Below are 13,192 nucleotides of genomic sequence, written 5' to 3' on the forward strand. Positions count from 1 at the left end.
ATGACTATCATTATTCTTATTATCCATTCAGAAAGCCAGTTTCAAGCCAGGCACAGTGACTCACGCCTGCCATCCCAACACTTTCCGAGTCTGAGATGCACGGATCACTTGAGGTCAGGAGTCTGAGACCAGCCTGGTCAACATGGCAAAACCCTGTCTCTACTAAAAAAGAAAAATACAAAAAAAAATTAGCTGGCTGTGGTGGCACACACCTGTAATCCCAGCTACTCAGGAGGCTGAGGCAGGAGAACTGCTTGAGCCTGGGAGGCAGAGGCTGCAGTGAGCTGAGATTGTGCCATTGCACTCCAGCCTGGGTGACAGAGTGAAACTCTGAGACTCCGTTAAAAAAAAAAAAAAAAGAAAGCCAATTTTCTCTCAATTAATTGCAGCTGATTTTGGTCTTGACCGTCATTGACTGGGTTCCTCTTGGTGACCCTGGCGAATTTTCACGGCTTGTCCAGAGAAGGTTGGTCAAGGGGGGCCCAGGCCATTCACATGACTTCATAATTCCATCAGCTCACAAATCAGCCACTTCCTTCCATCACGTCCCCATGATTAAATGTTGCATTCTTTGATTTTTTTTTTTTTTTTTTTTTTTTTTTTTTTTTTTTGAGACGGAGTCTCGCTCTGTCGCCCAGGCTGGAGTGCAGTGGCCGGATCTCAGCTCACTGCAAGCTCCGCCTCCCGGGTTTACGCCATTCTCTCGCCTCAGCCTCCCGAGTAGCTGGGACTACAGGCGCCCGCCATCTCGCCCGGCTAATTTTTTGTATATTTTAGTAGAGACGGGGTTTCACCGTGTTAGCCAGGATGGTCTCGATCTCCTGACCTCGTGATCCGCCGTCTCGGCCTCCCAAAGTGCTGGGATTACAGGCTTGAGCCACCGCGCCCGGCCATGATTCTTAAGACAAAGATCACAGGGTCTTTCTAAAGCCCAGATCTGACCGCGTCCTTCCTTTTCTCCAGGCCCTCGGGATCAGGTCCAAGTTCTTCTGCCTGGCTCTCAGTGACATCATCTTCTGCTGACCTACATTTCTGGCCACGTCATTCATTTCTCCCTCCTCAAACTCCAGCCTCCACCATCCAGGACATTTCACAGGTGTCCTCACACCCCCAGCTTTTTCTACATGTTGTTCCTTCTGTGAGAATGCCACCCACCCAAACTTCTCCAAAGGGTGAACTCATATCCAGGCTTCCTTTCCAGCCCTCCCAGGCCCAGCCCCACCTCAACCCTCATCTTCTCTCCCTGCATCATCACCTCAACCTCCTCCCCAACCCCAGCCTCCAGGGTCTCCCTTCTGGTTCATCCTGCACATAGCCCCAGGGCTGTCCTGGCTCACAGACTTTCCATGGCTCCCCAGTGCCCTCAGAAGGTCCCAGCCTCTCACATTGGTATCTGAGGTTCTTGGAGACCTGACCCTTGCCCTCCTCTCCCATCACCCTTAACCATGCGCGGTGGTCTTCCTATCCTCCAACCTTCCTGGTTTTGCTGTGACAAAAGTTTAAGCTGGGTACGGTGGCTCACGCCTGTAATCCCAGCACTTTGGGAGGCCGAGGTGGGCAGATCATGAGGTCAGGAGTTCGAGACCAGCCTGGCCAACATGGTGACACCCTGTCACTACTAAAAATACAAAAATTAGCCGGGCGTGGTGGCACGTGCCTGTAATCTCAGCTACTTGGGAGGCTGAGGGAGGAGAATTGCTTGAACCCGGGAGGCGGAGGTTGCAGTGAACCGAGATGGCACCATTGCACTCCAGCCTGGGTGACAGAGCAAGACTCCGTCTTGGGGAGGAAAAAGAAAAGTGTAGGGGCAAGAGCCATCTTTGAGGTGGCACAAGGTGGAGGCATCAAGGGTGCCTTCCTGGAGGGGAGAAAAAATCAAACAGGGCTGTACAGGAGAACTGAAAATATCTAGATTTCAGAAAGGTGGAAGTCAAATCAAAGCAAAAAGCTCCACTCATAATAAAATTCATTCTTTCCTGAGTGCACGGCGGGCCAGGCACTGTTCTGTGTATGTCATGGGTGTGAAACCTTAAATCTTCCCCACAGCCACCGCCTCATGGAGACTGCATCATCCTTAGCTTCATTTTACAGAAATCTACAGTGAAGGCAGGCACATCCCAAGGGGACACAGATAGTAAGCGGCGGAGCTGGGATTCCAGACACGCGGCCCGGCCTCTGCAGGAAGAAATCAAATGTGTGGAATGGTCGGGGAGAGGAGATGCTTAGAAGGGATTTTCCTGTATTCTCTTAGTGGTGGGGGTAAGACCTAGGCCCAAGTTCTCACTCATCAAGTCCTCCCCAGTGATGCAAGGATGGAGCTGGGGTAAAACCAGGGAGAATCAGGGCCCTCACGTCGCTGCGTTTATTAAGCATCAGGGTCAGAGCTGGGCAGGAGGGGAGGGGAGGCAAGGTCTTGGTGAGAGACGTTCTGGAACCAGCCAGTGGGGTGGTAGGTCGGGAGGTGGATGTCACATGTTAGGGTCACTTGGCCTGAATGGTTTTTTGGATCCAGTTCGTGTATCTGCAGACGTTGGTGTAGACTCCTGGCTTCTCCTTTGATCCACAGGGGATGTTACCCCACGACACAAGGCCTCGGAGGTGGTCTCCACATACCAGCGGACCCCCAGAATCACCCTGCAGGAAAGAGGGAGAAAGTCAGATACAGATAGAAACCCAGAGACTGAGAGAGAGAGAGAGAGAGAGAGAGGTAGAAAGGGACAGAGATACTCAAAGATGGCGAGAAAGACTCAAGGACAGAGAGACAGAGAGAGAGACAGTAAGACACACAAAGGCACAGAGAGAGAATGGTAGAGAGAAAATAAAGGAGACTCAAAGACACAGAGACAGAAACGTCAAGATGCAGAGGAACATGGAGAACAAGAAAGAGAAACAATTTAAGAATGGAGATTGAGAGGTGTGGAGAGAGGCAGAGGTGTAGAGGCAGATGGAGAGACAGAGAAAAGAAGAAGATGAAGATGAAGACAAAGGAGGAGGAGGAGGAAGGGGAGAAGGGGGGGAAGGGGAGGAGAGGAGGAGGGGAAGGAGAGGGAGGGGGGAAGGAGAGGGAGGAGGGGAAGGGAGAGGGAGGAGGGGAAGGGAGAGGGAGGAGGGGAAGGGAGAGGAGGAGGGGAAGGGAGAGGGAGGAGGGGAAGGGAGAGGGAGGAGGGGAAGGGAAGGGAGAGGGAGGAGGGGAAGCGGGGGAGGGAGGGGGAGGGGGTCAGGGAGAGGGAGGAGGAGAAGAGGAGGAGGAGAAGAGGGAGTGGAAGAGGAAGGGGAAGAAGGGGGGGAGGGAGGGGAAGGGAGAGGGAGGAGGGGGGAGGGGAGAGGGAGAGGGGGAGGAGGAAGAGGAGGAGAAGAGGGAGTAGAAGAGGAAGAAGGAGGAGGAGGAGGAAAATAAGATGAATAAGAGGAGGAGGAGAAGAGGAGGAGGAAGAAGAGGAGGCGGGGGGGAGGAGGGGGAAGAGGGAGGAGGAGGAACAGGAGGAAGGAGGAGGGGGAGGAAGGGGAGGAACAGGAAGAGAAGGAGGAAGAGGGGGGAGGAGGAGAGGGAGGGGGAGGAGACAATAAGACCCAGGTGGGAGAGGTAGGGAAGGCCCAGGCAGAGATATGCCTGGCACTATTCTGTCCAGGGACACCTCTCCACCTCGTGTCTTGAGGACAGTCTTGCCCGCCTGCCCTTTCTTTGTGTCCAAATTGCTACGTATCGCTTTCCCTGTCTCTGTCTCTGTTTCTGCCTCAGTCTCCCTCTTGGTTGGTCTCTGCACATCCCTCAATGCATTAGTCATTCTGGCACAAAGAGGAGAGCCTGGATGGATGACAATGGAGGAAACCCAAGTTAAAGTATTCAGGAGGGAGTCCCCTTTCCCCAACTAGCGTCTCCCTCCTCCAGAGCCTGGTTGTTTCTGAGCAGAACTCGTGGGGGCTGTGTTTGAGGAAGGACAGTCCCCTCACACCATCTGCCTCCTTACTGCCTCTCTTTGGTTCTTTTTGTTTTTAGTTAGAGTCTGGCTCTGTCCCTAGGCTGGAATGCAGTGGCACGATCTCAGCTCATTGCAGCCTCCGCCTCCCGGGTTTAAGCGTTTCTCCAGCCTCAGCCTCCCAAGTAGCTGGGATTACAGGTGTGTGCCACCACGCTTGGATAATTTTTGTTTGTTTGTTTGTTGTCTTTTTTTTTGAGACAGAGTCTTGCTCTGTCACCCAGGCAGGAGTGCAGTGGTGCGATCTCGGCTCACTGCAACAACCTCCGCCTCTGGTTTCAAGTGATTCTTCTGCCACAGCCTCCTGAGTAGCTGGGACTACAGGCACCCACCACTACACCCAGCTAATTTTTGTATTTTTAGTAGAGATGAAGTTTCACCATATTGGCCAGGATGGTCTCAACCTGTTGACTGGTGATTCACCCACCTCGGCCTCCCAAGGTGCTGGGATTACAGGCATGAGCCACTGTGCCCGGCCTAATTTTTGTATTTTTAGTAGAGATAGGGTTTCACCATGTTGGTCAGGCTGGTCTCAAACTCCTGACCCCAGGTGATCCTCCCACCTCGGCCTCCCAAAGTGCTAGGATTACAGGTGTGAGCCACCGCGCCTGTTCTCTCTGATTCTTAACCCCTCCACCTCCATCCTTGTCTCTGCACTTCCTGTCTCTGCCAGCTGTGTCTTTATATCTCTGCATGTCCCTGACTGTGTCTCTGTGTGTCTTTGGGAGGCTGAGGTGGGCATATCATGAGGTCAGGAGTTCGAGACCAACCTGGCCAACATGGTGACACCCCGTCTTTACTAAGTCTCTCCTTCTTTTCAGGGCTTGGGTTCTCCCTCAGTCTGTCTCCACCTGTCTCTGTAAAGCTCTCTTTTAGCCTGTGTCTTTCTCTTCCTGTGTCTGGCCATGTTTTTGTGTCTTTGTCCTGTCTCTGGCTGTGTAACTGGCAGGTCCTGGTCACCTCACCTGGCAGGAATCCTTCCCGTACTTCTCATCCCCGGCACACAACATGTTCTGGGTGATCTGGCCAGGGTAGGCATGCTCACACTCCTCACGGGGCACCAGGTGGATGTATGCACACTGGATGGTGTCAGGGAAATCACCTGTAAGAAGAGAGATGGGCCAGACTCAGCCCAGGCCTTGCACTCCCCACATCCTCCCCAGCCATCCCCCAACCCCTATAAGTCCTCCATCCCCTACTGGTCCCTCTTTTCCATTGGTTCCCCTCTTCCTGTTTGTCTCTCATTCTTACAGCCCATTTCCATCATACCTGCCTCCTAATTGGTCCCTCTTTCTATCATTCTTCCCTCCCATTGGCTGTCTTCCTCATTAATAGTTTCTTCTCCAGCAGTCCTCATTTCCTATTGGTTTTCCTTTTCTCTTAGGTCCCTCCTCCACTTTTCTCTCTTCCAATGGTCCCACCTTCTTCAGTAGTTTCAGTTGACCTGGAGGTCTCTGCCTCTATTAGGCCCTCCTCTACTGTACCCCTTCTGCTCAGTAGTCCATTCTTCACTGGACACTTCTTGCTCATTGATTCATCTTGATGGGTCACTGTATAACCATTGGTCTTTTCCTAAGTAGCCACGCCCCCTCCCACTGGTTCTTCCTTTCTATTGGTTCTTCATCCAATGGTCCACCTCCATCATTGGTCCTTTTCTAACTGTCTCCACCCTCCCTCATGGGTCCTCCCTTTCTATTGGCCCTTCATCCAATGGTCTACCTTCCTCATTGGTCCTTTCCTAACTAGCCCTGCCCTCCCTCATTGGGTCTCTCCTCCTATTGGTCTGCCTCCCTCCTTGGTCCTTTTCTAACTGGCCTCACCATCCTCCACTGGCTCTCCCTTCCCATTGGCCCTTCATCCAGTGGTTCACCTTTCTTATTGGCCCTTCACACACAGGCCTACCTTCATGCTTCCTACTGATCTATTGCACCTGTTTTTTCCTCTAGTGACTCCTCTGGACCATTGACCCTTTCCTCTTAGTCCCTCTTCCATCAGCTCTACCCCCATTTACTGTCTCAATTCACACCCTTCAGTCTGCTCTTGTGCTTTATTGGTTCCTCTTTTTCCATCAGTTTCTTCTCCACTATTCCTTCCTGCTCTTCAGTGAATCCTAATCAGTCCTCTTTGACCTCTGGCCTCCTTCCTGATTAGAGTTTCCCCACTGACCTTCCCTATTCATTGAACCTTCATCTTGTGTTCCAACTCTCCCATGCTATTCACCCATTGGTCTACATTTTCCATTGGCTGTTCACTGATTGGCCCCGCTCCCAAATTCACCCTCCCTCTCCCTTGACCTTTCTCCTATTGAAACCTTGTCCCATTGGTCCTTACCATTAGCCCATTTTCCCAGGGCCCCTCACCAGCTGTCCCACCCTCCATCCTTTGGCCCACTTCCCCCAGTAGCCTGTAGTCTGCTCCCCACCGGCCTCCCACTACTGACCATCTGCTGTCTTGCCCCAGCCCAGGATGTGGCAGCTGGTGGTGTTGGCTGAGCAGTCCCTCTCCAGGGGAAGGGGCTGGATGAGTTCAGAGAGCTTGGCTGGGCGTGCCAGGCGCAACAGCATGATGTCCTGGTCATGGGTGGCAGCATCGTAGCCAGGGTGGATCACAGCCCGGACAACAGAACTCTGCTCCTGGGAACTCTCCCTTTGCCGAAGGTTATGCTTTCCCAGGAAGACCTGAAGACTTCTGGGAAGGAAGAGGGCTGGGTCTCACCTGGAGCCCTTGGGCTACAGCTGAGGCTTCAGAGAGGGCTGAGAAGTCACGAATCAGCTGGCCTGCTCCTCCCACAGTCTTCCCCAGCTGAGTAAATGGCAATTCCATCCTTTCAGAATAATCTTGGGGGCTATTCTTCACTCTCTTTATTTCATGCCCTACATCCAAGCTGTCCAGAAATGCTTATGCCCCTCTGAAGCATATCCAGAATCAGACCACATCTCACCTTTCCCATGGCTACCATTTTGGTTTGAGCTGCCTTTTCACTTCTGACCTGACCTAGAGCAGTAGCCTCCTTACTGGGCTCCCTGCTCTGTCTCTGGCCCCCGACAGTCCATCCTCCACAAAGCAACCAGAAATATTTTAACAACATAAGTTGGTCCCATGCCTCCTCTGCTCAGCCCCTCCTATGACTCCCATCTCACTCAGAATCAAAGCCAAAGTTCTCAACGTGGTGCACCAGGCCTTGCAAGCACTGTCCCATCATCTCTCAGACGTCTTCTCCTTCCACTCTCCCCTTCCCTCCCTCTGCTCCAGCCAAACACCAGCTTCCCCGTCTTGCCTTGAACACAATAGTGGTCTTCCCACCCCAGGGCCTTTGCACTGCTGTTCCCTCTGCCAGCAAGTCTGTCCTCCAAGTGTCTGCATACCTCACTCCCTCACTGCCTTTAAATGTCGCCTCTCAGGGAAGCCTTCCTTAGTGGCCCAATTAAAATACAAATACCTATTCCAGTAGGAAATTCCTATCTCCCTCCACTGCTTTCTGTTCCACCAGAGAACCTATCACAATCATCTGACATGCTATATATTTATTGTTAAATATTTATTCATTGTATTGTTTCTCCTCCTTGCAGAGCAATGGTGTCCACTAAATGCTACAATGCCATGTTCTCTATCTGCACTGTCCAGAGGTGGCTGAGGGAGCCACAAGCTGCAGGTGACTGCTGAGTATTTGAAATGTGGCTTGTGGATTTTCCATTTCATTCATTTCAATATAATTTGCTATATGTGACTGATGGTTACCACATTAGACAGTGCAGCTCTAGGATGTCAAGATGGGGATTTTTGTTCTATTCAGATATAGTATCTCCAGTGCCTTGATCAGCACCTGGCACATGATAGGTGTTTGATACATATTCTTGAAACAAAGAGAGTCACTCCCTTGCTCAAACGTCTCCCATGGCTCCTCATTGTCCTAAGAATAAAGCCTGGGCTCCTCCACTTGGCACTGGGGAACCTGTGTGGATCTGGCTATAGTCACTTTCCAACCTTATCTCCCAGCACCTTCTGCTCCCCAGTGAACAGGAAACTTTCTTTTCTGAGAATACTCAAGACGGTTCTCACCTCAGGGGTGTTATCACTGCCTTTCCTCTGCCCTGAACACTCTTTTCCCATCTTCATGCCTCCACTTGGATTTTATCTCATCAGAAAGTCCTTCCTGACCCTCCTCCATCTAAAGTAGATACCCTTATTCTTTTCCTTCATAATTTGTCATTGTATGGGGTTTTGAAGGGTTTGCTTCTTTTGTCTGTTTGTTTTTTTGAGACAGGGTCTCGCTCTGTCACCCAGGCTGGATCTGCAGTGGTGCTCTGTAGATCACAGCTCACTGCAGCTTTGAACTCCTGGGCTCAAGTGATCCACCCACCTCGGCCTCCCAAAGTGCTGGGATTACAGGCGTGAGCCACCATGGCCAGCCCAATTTGCTTCTTCTTTCTTTCCTTTTTTGTTTTTGTTTTTTAGACAGAATCTTGCTCTGTCATTCAGGCTGGCGTGCAGTGGTGCCATCTCGGCTCACTGCAACCTCCGCCTCCCAGGTTCAAGCGATTCTCCTGCCTTAGCCTCCCAAGTGGCTGGGATTACAGGAGCCCACCACCACGCCTGGCTAATTTTTTTGTATTTTCAGTAGCGACAGGGTTTTGCCATGTTGGCCGGGCTGGTCTCAAACTCCTGACCTCAGGTAATCCACCCACCTTGGCCTCCCAAAGGGCTGGGATTACAGGCGTGAGCCACCGTGCCCGGCCCCCACTTTGCTTCTTAAATAACTGCTTGTCTGCCCCTTTCTGTCCTTGTGCTCCCGAGGGCAGGGATGATGATGTCTCATCCATTGCTGAATCTCCACTGCCCAACTCAAAATGGGACTTAGTGGGCCCCTTAGTCAATGTGCATCAAAGGAATGAATGATGGTGGTGAGAGCCATCCTAGGTCTCCTTGGGGTTGGGGGAACCATCCCAGGGATTGTCACTTGCCATTTCACTGTACCTCAGTTTCCTCATTTGCAAAATGGTGCCAAGAGTCCCTTGTGGTGGGCATTCTGGGAAAGATGTGTAAATGGCTTCACTCAGCACCTGATTGGTAGTTAGCATTAAACAAGTGGCAGTTTTTGTGAATCTAACTCGTGAGAATCAGTGCCGGGGGTTTTCGTCCTGGGCCCTCCAGCTCCTCCAACTATGCCAGCTTTTTGGATGATCTCATCTAGTCCCATGGCTTTAAATATACCCATTTGCTGATGATGCCTTCATTTTAACCTCCAGCCCTGACCTCTCCTCTGAGCTCCAGAGGCCTCCCCGGCCTCCCTGCTGGGACATCTCCCAGGCATCTCAAACTCACCAGGGCTACAGCAAAATGTCAGATGCTCCCCTGCCCACACCCAGCCCGTTTCTCTTTCCCTCTCCCCCAGTTCATAGAAAGACATGGCAAAACACCCAGTTGTTCAGGACAAATACCCAGAATCCAGCCCTGCTTCTTTCCTCTCCCTCCTGTTTCTTGTGGCCAAATTCTGCTGGCTCAGTCACAAAATTCCACATCCCAAGATATTCAATATTCCTCCATCCCCACTGCCACCGCCTGGGTTCAAGCCACCCTCTTATGTCGCCGGATGAAAGCAACAGCCCCCACGTGGGCCTCCCTCCCTCTTCTTTTGCCCAGTCCACGTTCCACGTGGTAGCTTGTAAAAATGTAAATCAGGCCGGGTGTGGTGGCTCACGCCTGTAATCCCAGCACTTTGGGAGGCTGAGGTGGGCAGATCACCTGAGGTGAGGAGTTTGAGACCAGCCTGGCCAACATGGTGAAACCCCGTCTCTACCAAAAACACAAAAATTAGCCAGGCAAGGTGGTGCACACCTGTAATCGCAGCTACTTGGGGTGCTGAGGCAGGAGAATCGCTGGAACCCGGGAGGCGGAGGTTGCAGTGAACTGAGATCATGCCACTACACTCCAGCCTAGGTGACAGAGCAACACTGTGTCTCAAAAAACAACAAAAACAAAACTGCCCAGTGGCTTCCTACTGTGCTCAGAATTAAATCCAAATGTCCATCATGCCCTGCAGGTTCCCAAATGATCTGATTCCCCCATTAGAAGGTAAGTTCATGAAGACAGCAATTTTGCTTGTTTTTTTCCCCACTGCTATGCCCGCAGGGCCTGGCACACATTAAGTACTCAATTAAGCAATGACCGAATGCACCTGGCTATCAGATGGCCTCGTGCTGGGATGGGGGGATGCCTGTGTCACCTACTGCCTGACATCTACAAGATACAAGACACCCTCCGGGTTCAGTCGCATCTGCTGTTCATTTATGTTGTAGACTCACGGTTTTTTGCAGTGGGCAGCTGTGAGGACCCACAGTGGATGGATAAGGACCCCGCCACAGAGCAAGTGACCCGAGGCGTAGAGGGCAGCTTGGTAGGGGTGAGATGTCTTGTCGCAGGGTCCGCCATGCACCAACTTATTCTGCTCCTCTGCCCAGGCTGAGGGAGAGAGGATCTGAGTCAGAGAGGAGTTCTGGAGAAACCATGCGCATCCCCCTCAAGATGAACTCCAGTCAAGATCGGTCAGGTGCAGTGGCTTATGCCTGCCTGTAATCCCAGCTGAGGCAGGAGAATCGCTTGAGCCCAGGAGTTTGAGACCAGCCTAGGTAACACATTGAGACCTCGTCTCCACAAATAAAATAAAAATAAAAATAAATAAAAATTAGCAGGGTATGGTGGCATACACCTGTAGTCCCAGCTACTTGGGAGGCTGAGGTGGGAGGGTCGCTTGAAACCCAAGAGTTCAAGTCAGCAGTGAACTATGGATCGTATGGATCGTGCCACTACACTCCAGCCTGGGTGACAGAGCGAGACCCTGCCTCCAAAAAAAAAAGAAAAACAAAAACAAAAAAAGCTTCTCTGTATTTCCATTCCCAAACTTACCCCATTCCCATTGCAAACCCAACTGTCTCCCCTATCCTCGGGCTTTCTCCAACTTTCCAACCTACCTCCTACCTCTTCTCCCTTTAGATCCCCATCCCTCAAGCCAACCCCACCCCAAACCCTCATATCTTCAAGCCCACCTCCTACCACCCTCCCCATCTGTATTCCCCACCCTTAGCCTGATCCCCAACGTCTTCCTCATTTCAAAGCCCCCCAACCCCAATCCTGTGTGTATCCCCATCCCCAATACCAGCCTCTTCTCCATCAACAAGCCCCATCCTGTCTGTAAGCCTCCCCCATCCAAATGCCCTTTCCCCACCTGCAGCGATCAGGCTGAGCACCACCATCAGTTTCTTCATGGCTGCTCCTGGGAGAGGAAGCCACATGGTCCATCAGTCACTACCTCGACCCTCCCCACATCCCTCCGTCTGCGCCCTCCGCATCCTCTCCTTCCTCCCTGGCCTGCTACGCTCTCCTGCCTTGACCTCTGTCCTTCCCATCTAGCCTGCTGATTTCTTCTTCCCCAGCCCATGTCTTCCATCAGAGGAGCCCATGAAAACAGTGCCAAAGAGAATTCAGAACTCCGTCCACCTGTCCAGTGACTCATGGGGAGATTCTAATTACATCTTTCTACTTTCTTGCGCGTTGATTTGCCTTCCTGTAGACAGGACAGGGTTACCCTAGGGGGCCCTAGCGTTCTTCTTCTGTATAGGAGTTTTCCTCTGAGCCTGGCTCTGTGCTCAGCGGTCACCCACCCCGCCCACCCGGCAGGTTCTGTGATGCCTGTGATCTTACCTGCTGCAGGCCTCCAGGCCTCTGGGGATTCTTGAGTGCGGGGAAGGAACAGCTTTGAGATGAGGAGGCAGAAAGAGTTAGAAACGCGGGGAGCTGCGGGGAGAGAAGACATTCAGATGCAGTGGCACAGCTAAGCGGAGGATGCAGGGGCCGAGGAGCCCAGAGCTGCAGGGGCTGCCAGACACACACCCCCAGCTCCCAGGCCTCCCTGGAAGAGGCTGGTTCTGTCCCCAGATGCTTCTGGAACGTCCTTTTAACCCCTGTCTCTCAGGTCCCTGAGCCGGGAGACTGGCTACACCCTTTTCCTCCTTACCCAGCCCTCCCACACACATTCCTCCCGCCCCCATGCTCTGCTCCTGGTGACCCCTGACCAGGCCTCCAGGGAGGGGAGCACTGGTCTCTGAGTGCAGTGAGGGCCTGGACTCCTGGGTCTCAGGGAGAAGGGGCTGGGGGCCTGGACCCTTAGGTCTCAGGGAGGAGGAGCTGGGAGCCTGGACTCCTGGGTCTGAGGGGCTGAGGACTGGACTCCTGGGTCTGATGGAGGAGAGGCTGGGGGCCTGGACTCCTGGGTCTGAGGGAGGAGGCGGGAACTTGGACTCCTGGGTCTGAGGGAGGAGGGGCTGGGGGCCTAGACTCCTGGGCCTGTGGGGTTTGAGGGAGAAGGGGCTGGGGGCCTGGAATCCTGGGTCTAAGGGGCTGAGGCCTGGACTCCTGGGTCTGAGGGAGGAGGGGCTGGGACCTAAACTCCTGGGTCTGAGGGAGGAGGGGCTGGGGCCTGAATCTGAGGCAGAGAAAGTTCTAGTCGGCTCAGTCCTTAGACCTCCAGGTCTTGGAGAAAGCAAGTGTCTGAAGACAAATTCCAGCCTCTGGGGCAAGCAGATGGTACCCCAGGCCTCCCTGCACCCCCAGCACTCTGTGCCACCCGGGGACCTGCAGGCCCTCACTCCGGGCTCCAGAGCCCTCGGGCACTGGGAACCAGCTTGCCCAGGTTCAGTGGGGTTGGGGTGACTCACACACCTGCCCGTAGGTCCCTGTGTGTGCTGCCTGCCGACCTCCGTGTCCCCAGGAGAGAGCGAGCCAGCCCGGCAGGGAGACAGCATGTGTCACCACACTGGCCCCCGCCCCTGCCCCGGGCTGGGGAGCAGGCCAAGGCGCTATGGGGAAAGGGCCCAGGAACAATTGGGCTTTGTCCGCCCCCAGCACCCCAGTGCCATGCTCCCAGCAGCTCCGCGCCTCAACCTCTCTTCCGGCGGGCAGGCGGGAGGGCGGTTACATCAATGGCTTCCTTTTGTCCCTGTCTGACAGTCCTCCTTTGCAGTCTCTGACTGCCCACCCGGCCCTGACTGGAGATTTCGGCACTCTGCATCCTCCTGGTCCTGCTTCTCCAAGCCTGCCCACCCCTGAGGTCTCTCGCTCCATCTGTCTTGCTCGCCGTGGAGGGGAGGGGGCTTCCATCTCTCTCTCTCTGTCCCATCTCAGTCTCTGTATTTGTGTCTCTCTACTTTTTTTCTCCACTT

General features: G+C 53.2%; 1 protein-coding gene across 3 annotated transcripts; it reads right to left on the reverse strand.

The window, feature by feature from the left end:
- Nucleotides 1-1,954: 1,954 nt before the first annotated feature.
- KLK6 (kallikrein related peptidase 6) lies at nt 1,955-12,865 on the reverse strand. 3 transcript variants are annotated; one of them, XM_033224261.1, is made up of 7 exons: nt 12,693-12,865; nt 11,676-11,727; nt 11,200-11,247; nt 10,280-10,436; nt 6,418-6,665; nt 4,943-5,079; nt 1,961-2,634 (listed from the first exon to the last, which is right to left on the reverse strand). In XM_033224261.1, the coding sequence occupies exons 3-7, from the start codon at nt 11,237-11,239 to the stop codon at nt 2,482-2,484; spliced, it is 735 nt and encodes a 244-aa protein (XP_033080152.1). In that variant the 5' UTR covers nt 11,240-11,247; nt 11,676-11,727; nt 12,693-12,865; the 3' UTR covers nt 1,961-2,481. The 3 variants fall into 3 exon arrangements, 2 of the variants coding, with proteins under 2 accessions (XP_033080151.1, XP_033080152.1); XR_004440495.1 differs by lacking the exon at nt 12,693-12,865 and adding an exon at nt 3,644-3,805 and having other exon boundaries at nt 2,510-2,634; nt 11,676-11,960; XM_033224260.1 differs by lacking the exon at nt 12,693-12,865 and having other exon boundaries at nt 1,955-2,634; nt 11,676-12,108.
- Nucleotides 12,866-13,192: the final 327 nt, after the last annotated feature.

The sequence above is a fragment of the Trachypithecus francoisi genome, unplaced genomic scaffold (genome assembly GCF_009764315.1).
Source record: "Trachypithecus francoisi isolate TF-2019V2 unplaced genomic scaffold, Tfra_2.0 Lachesis_group12, whole genome shotgun sequence".
Taxonomy (NCBI): Eukaryota; Metazoa; Chordata; class Mammalia; order Primates; family Cercopithecidae; genus Trachypithecus; species Trachypithecus francoisi.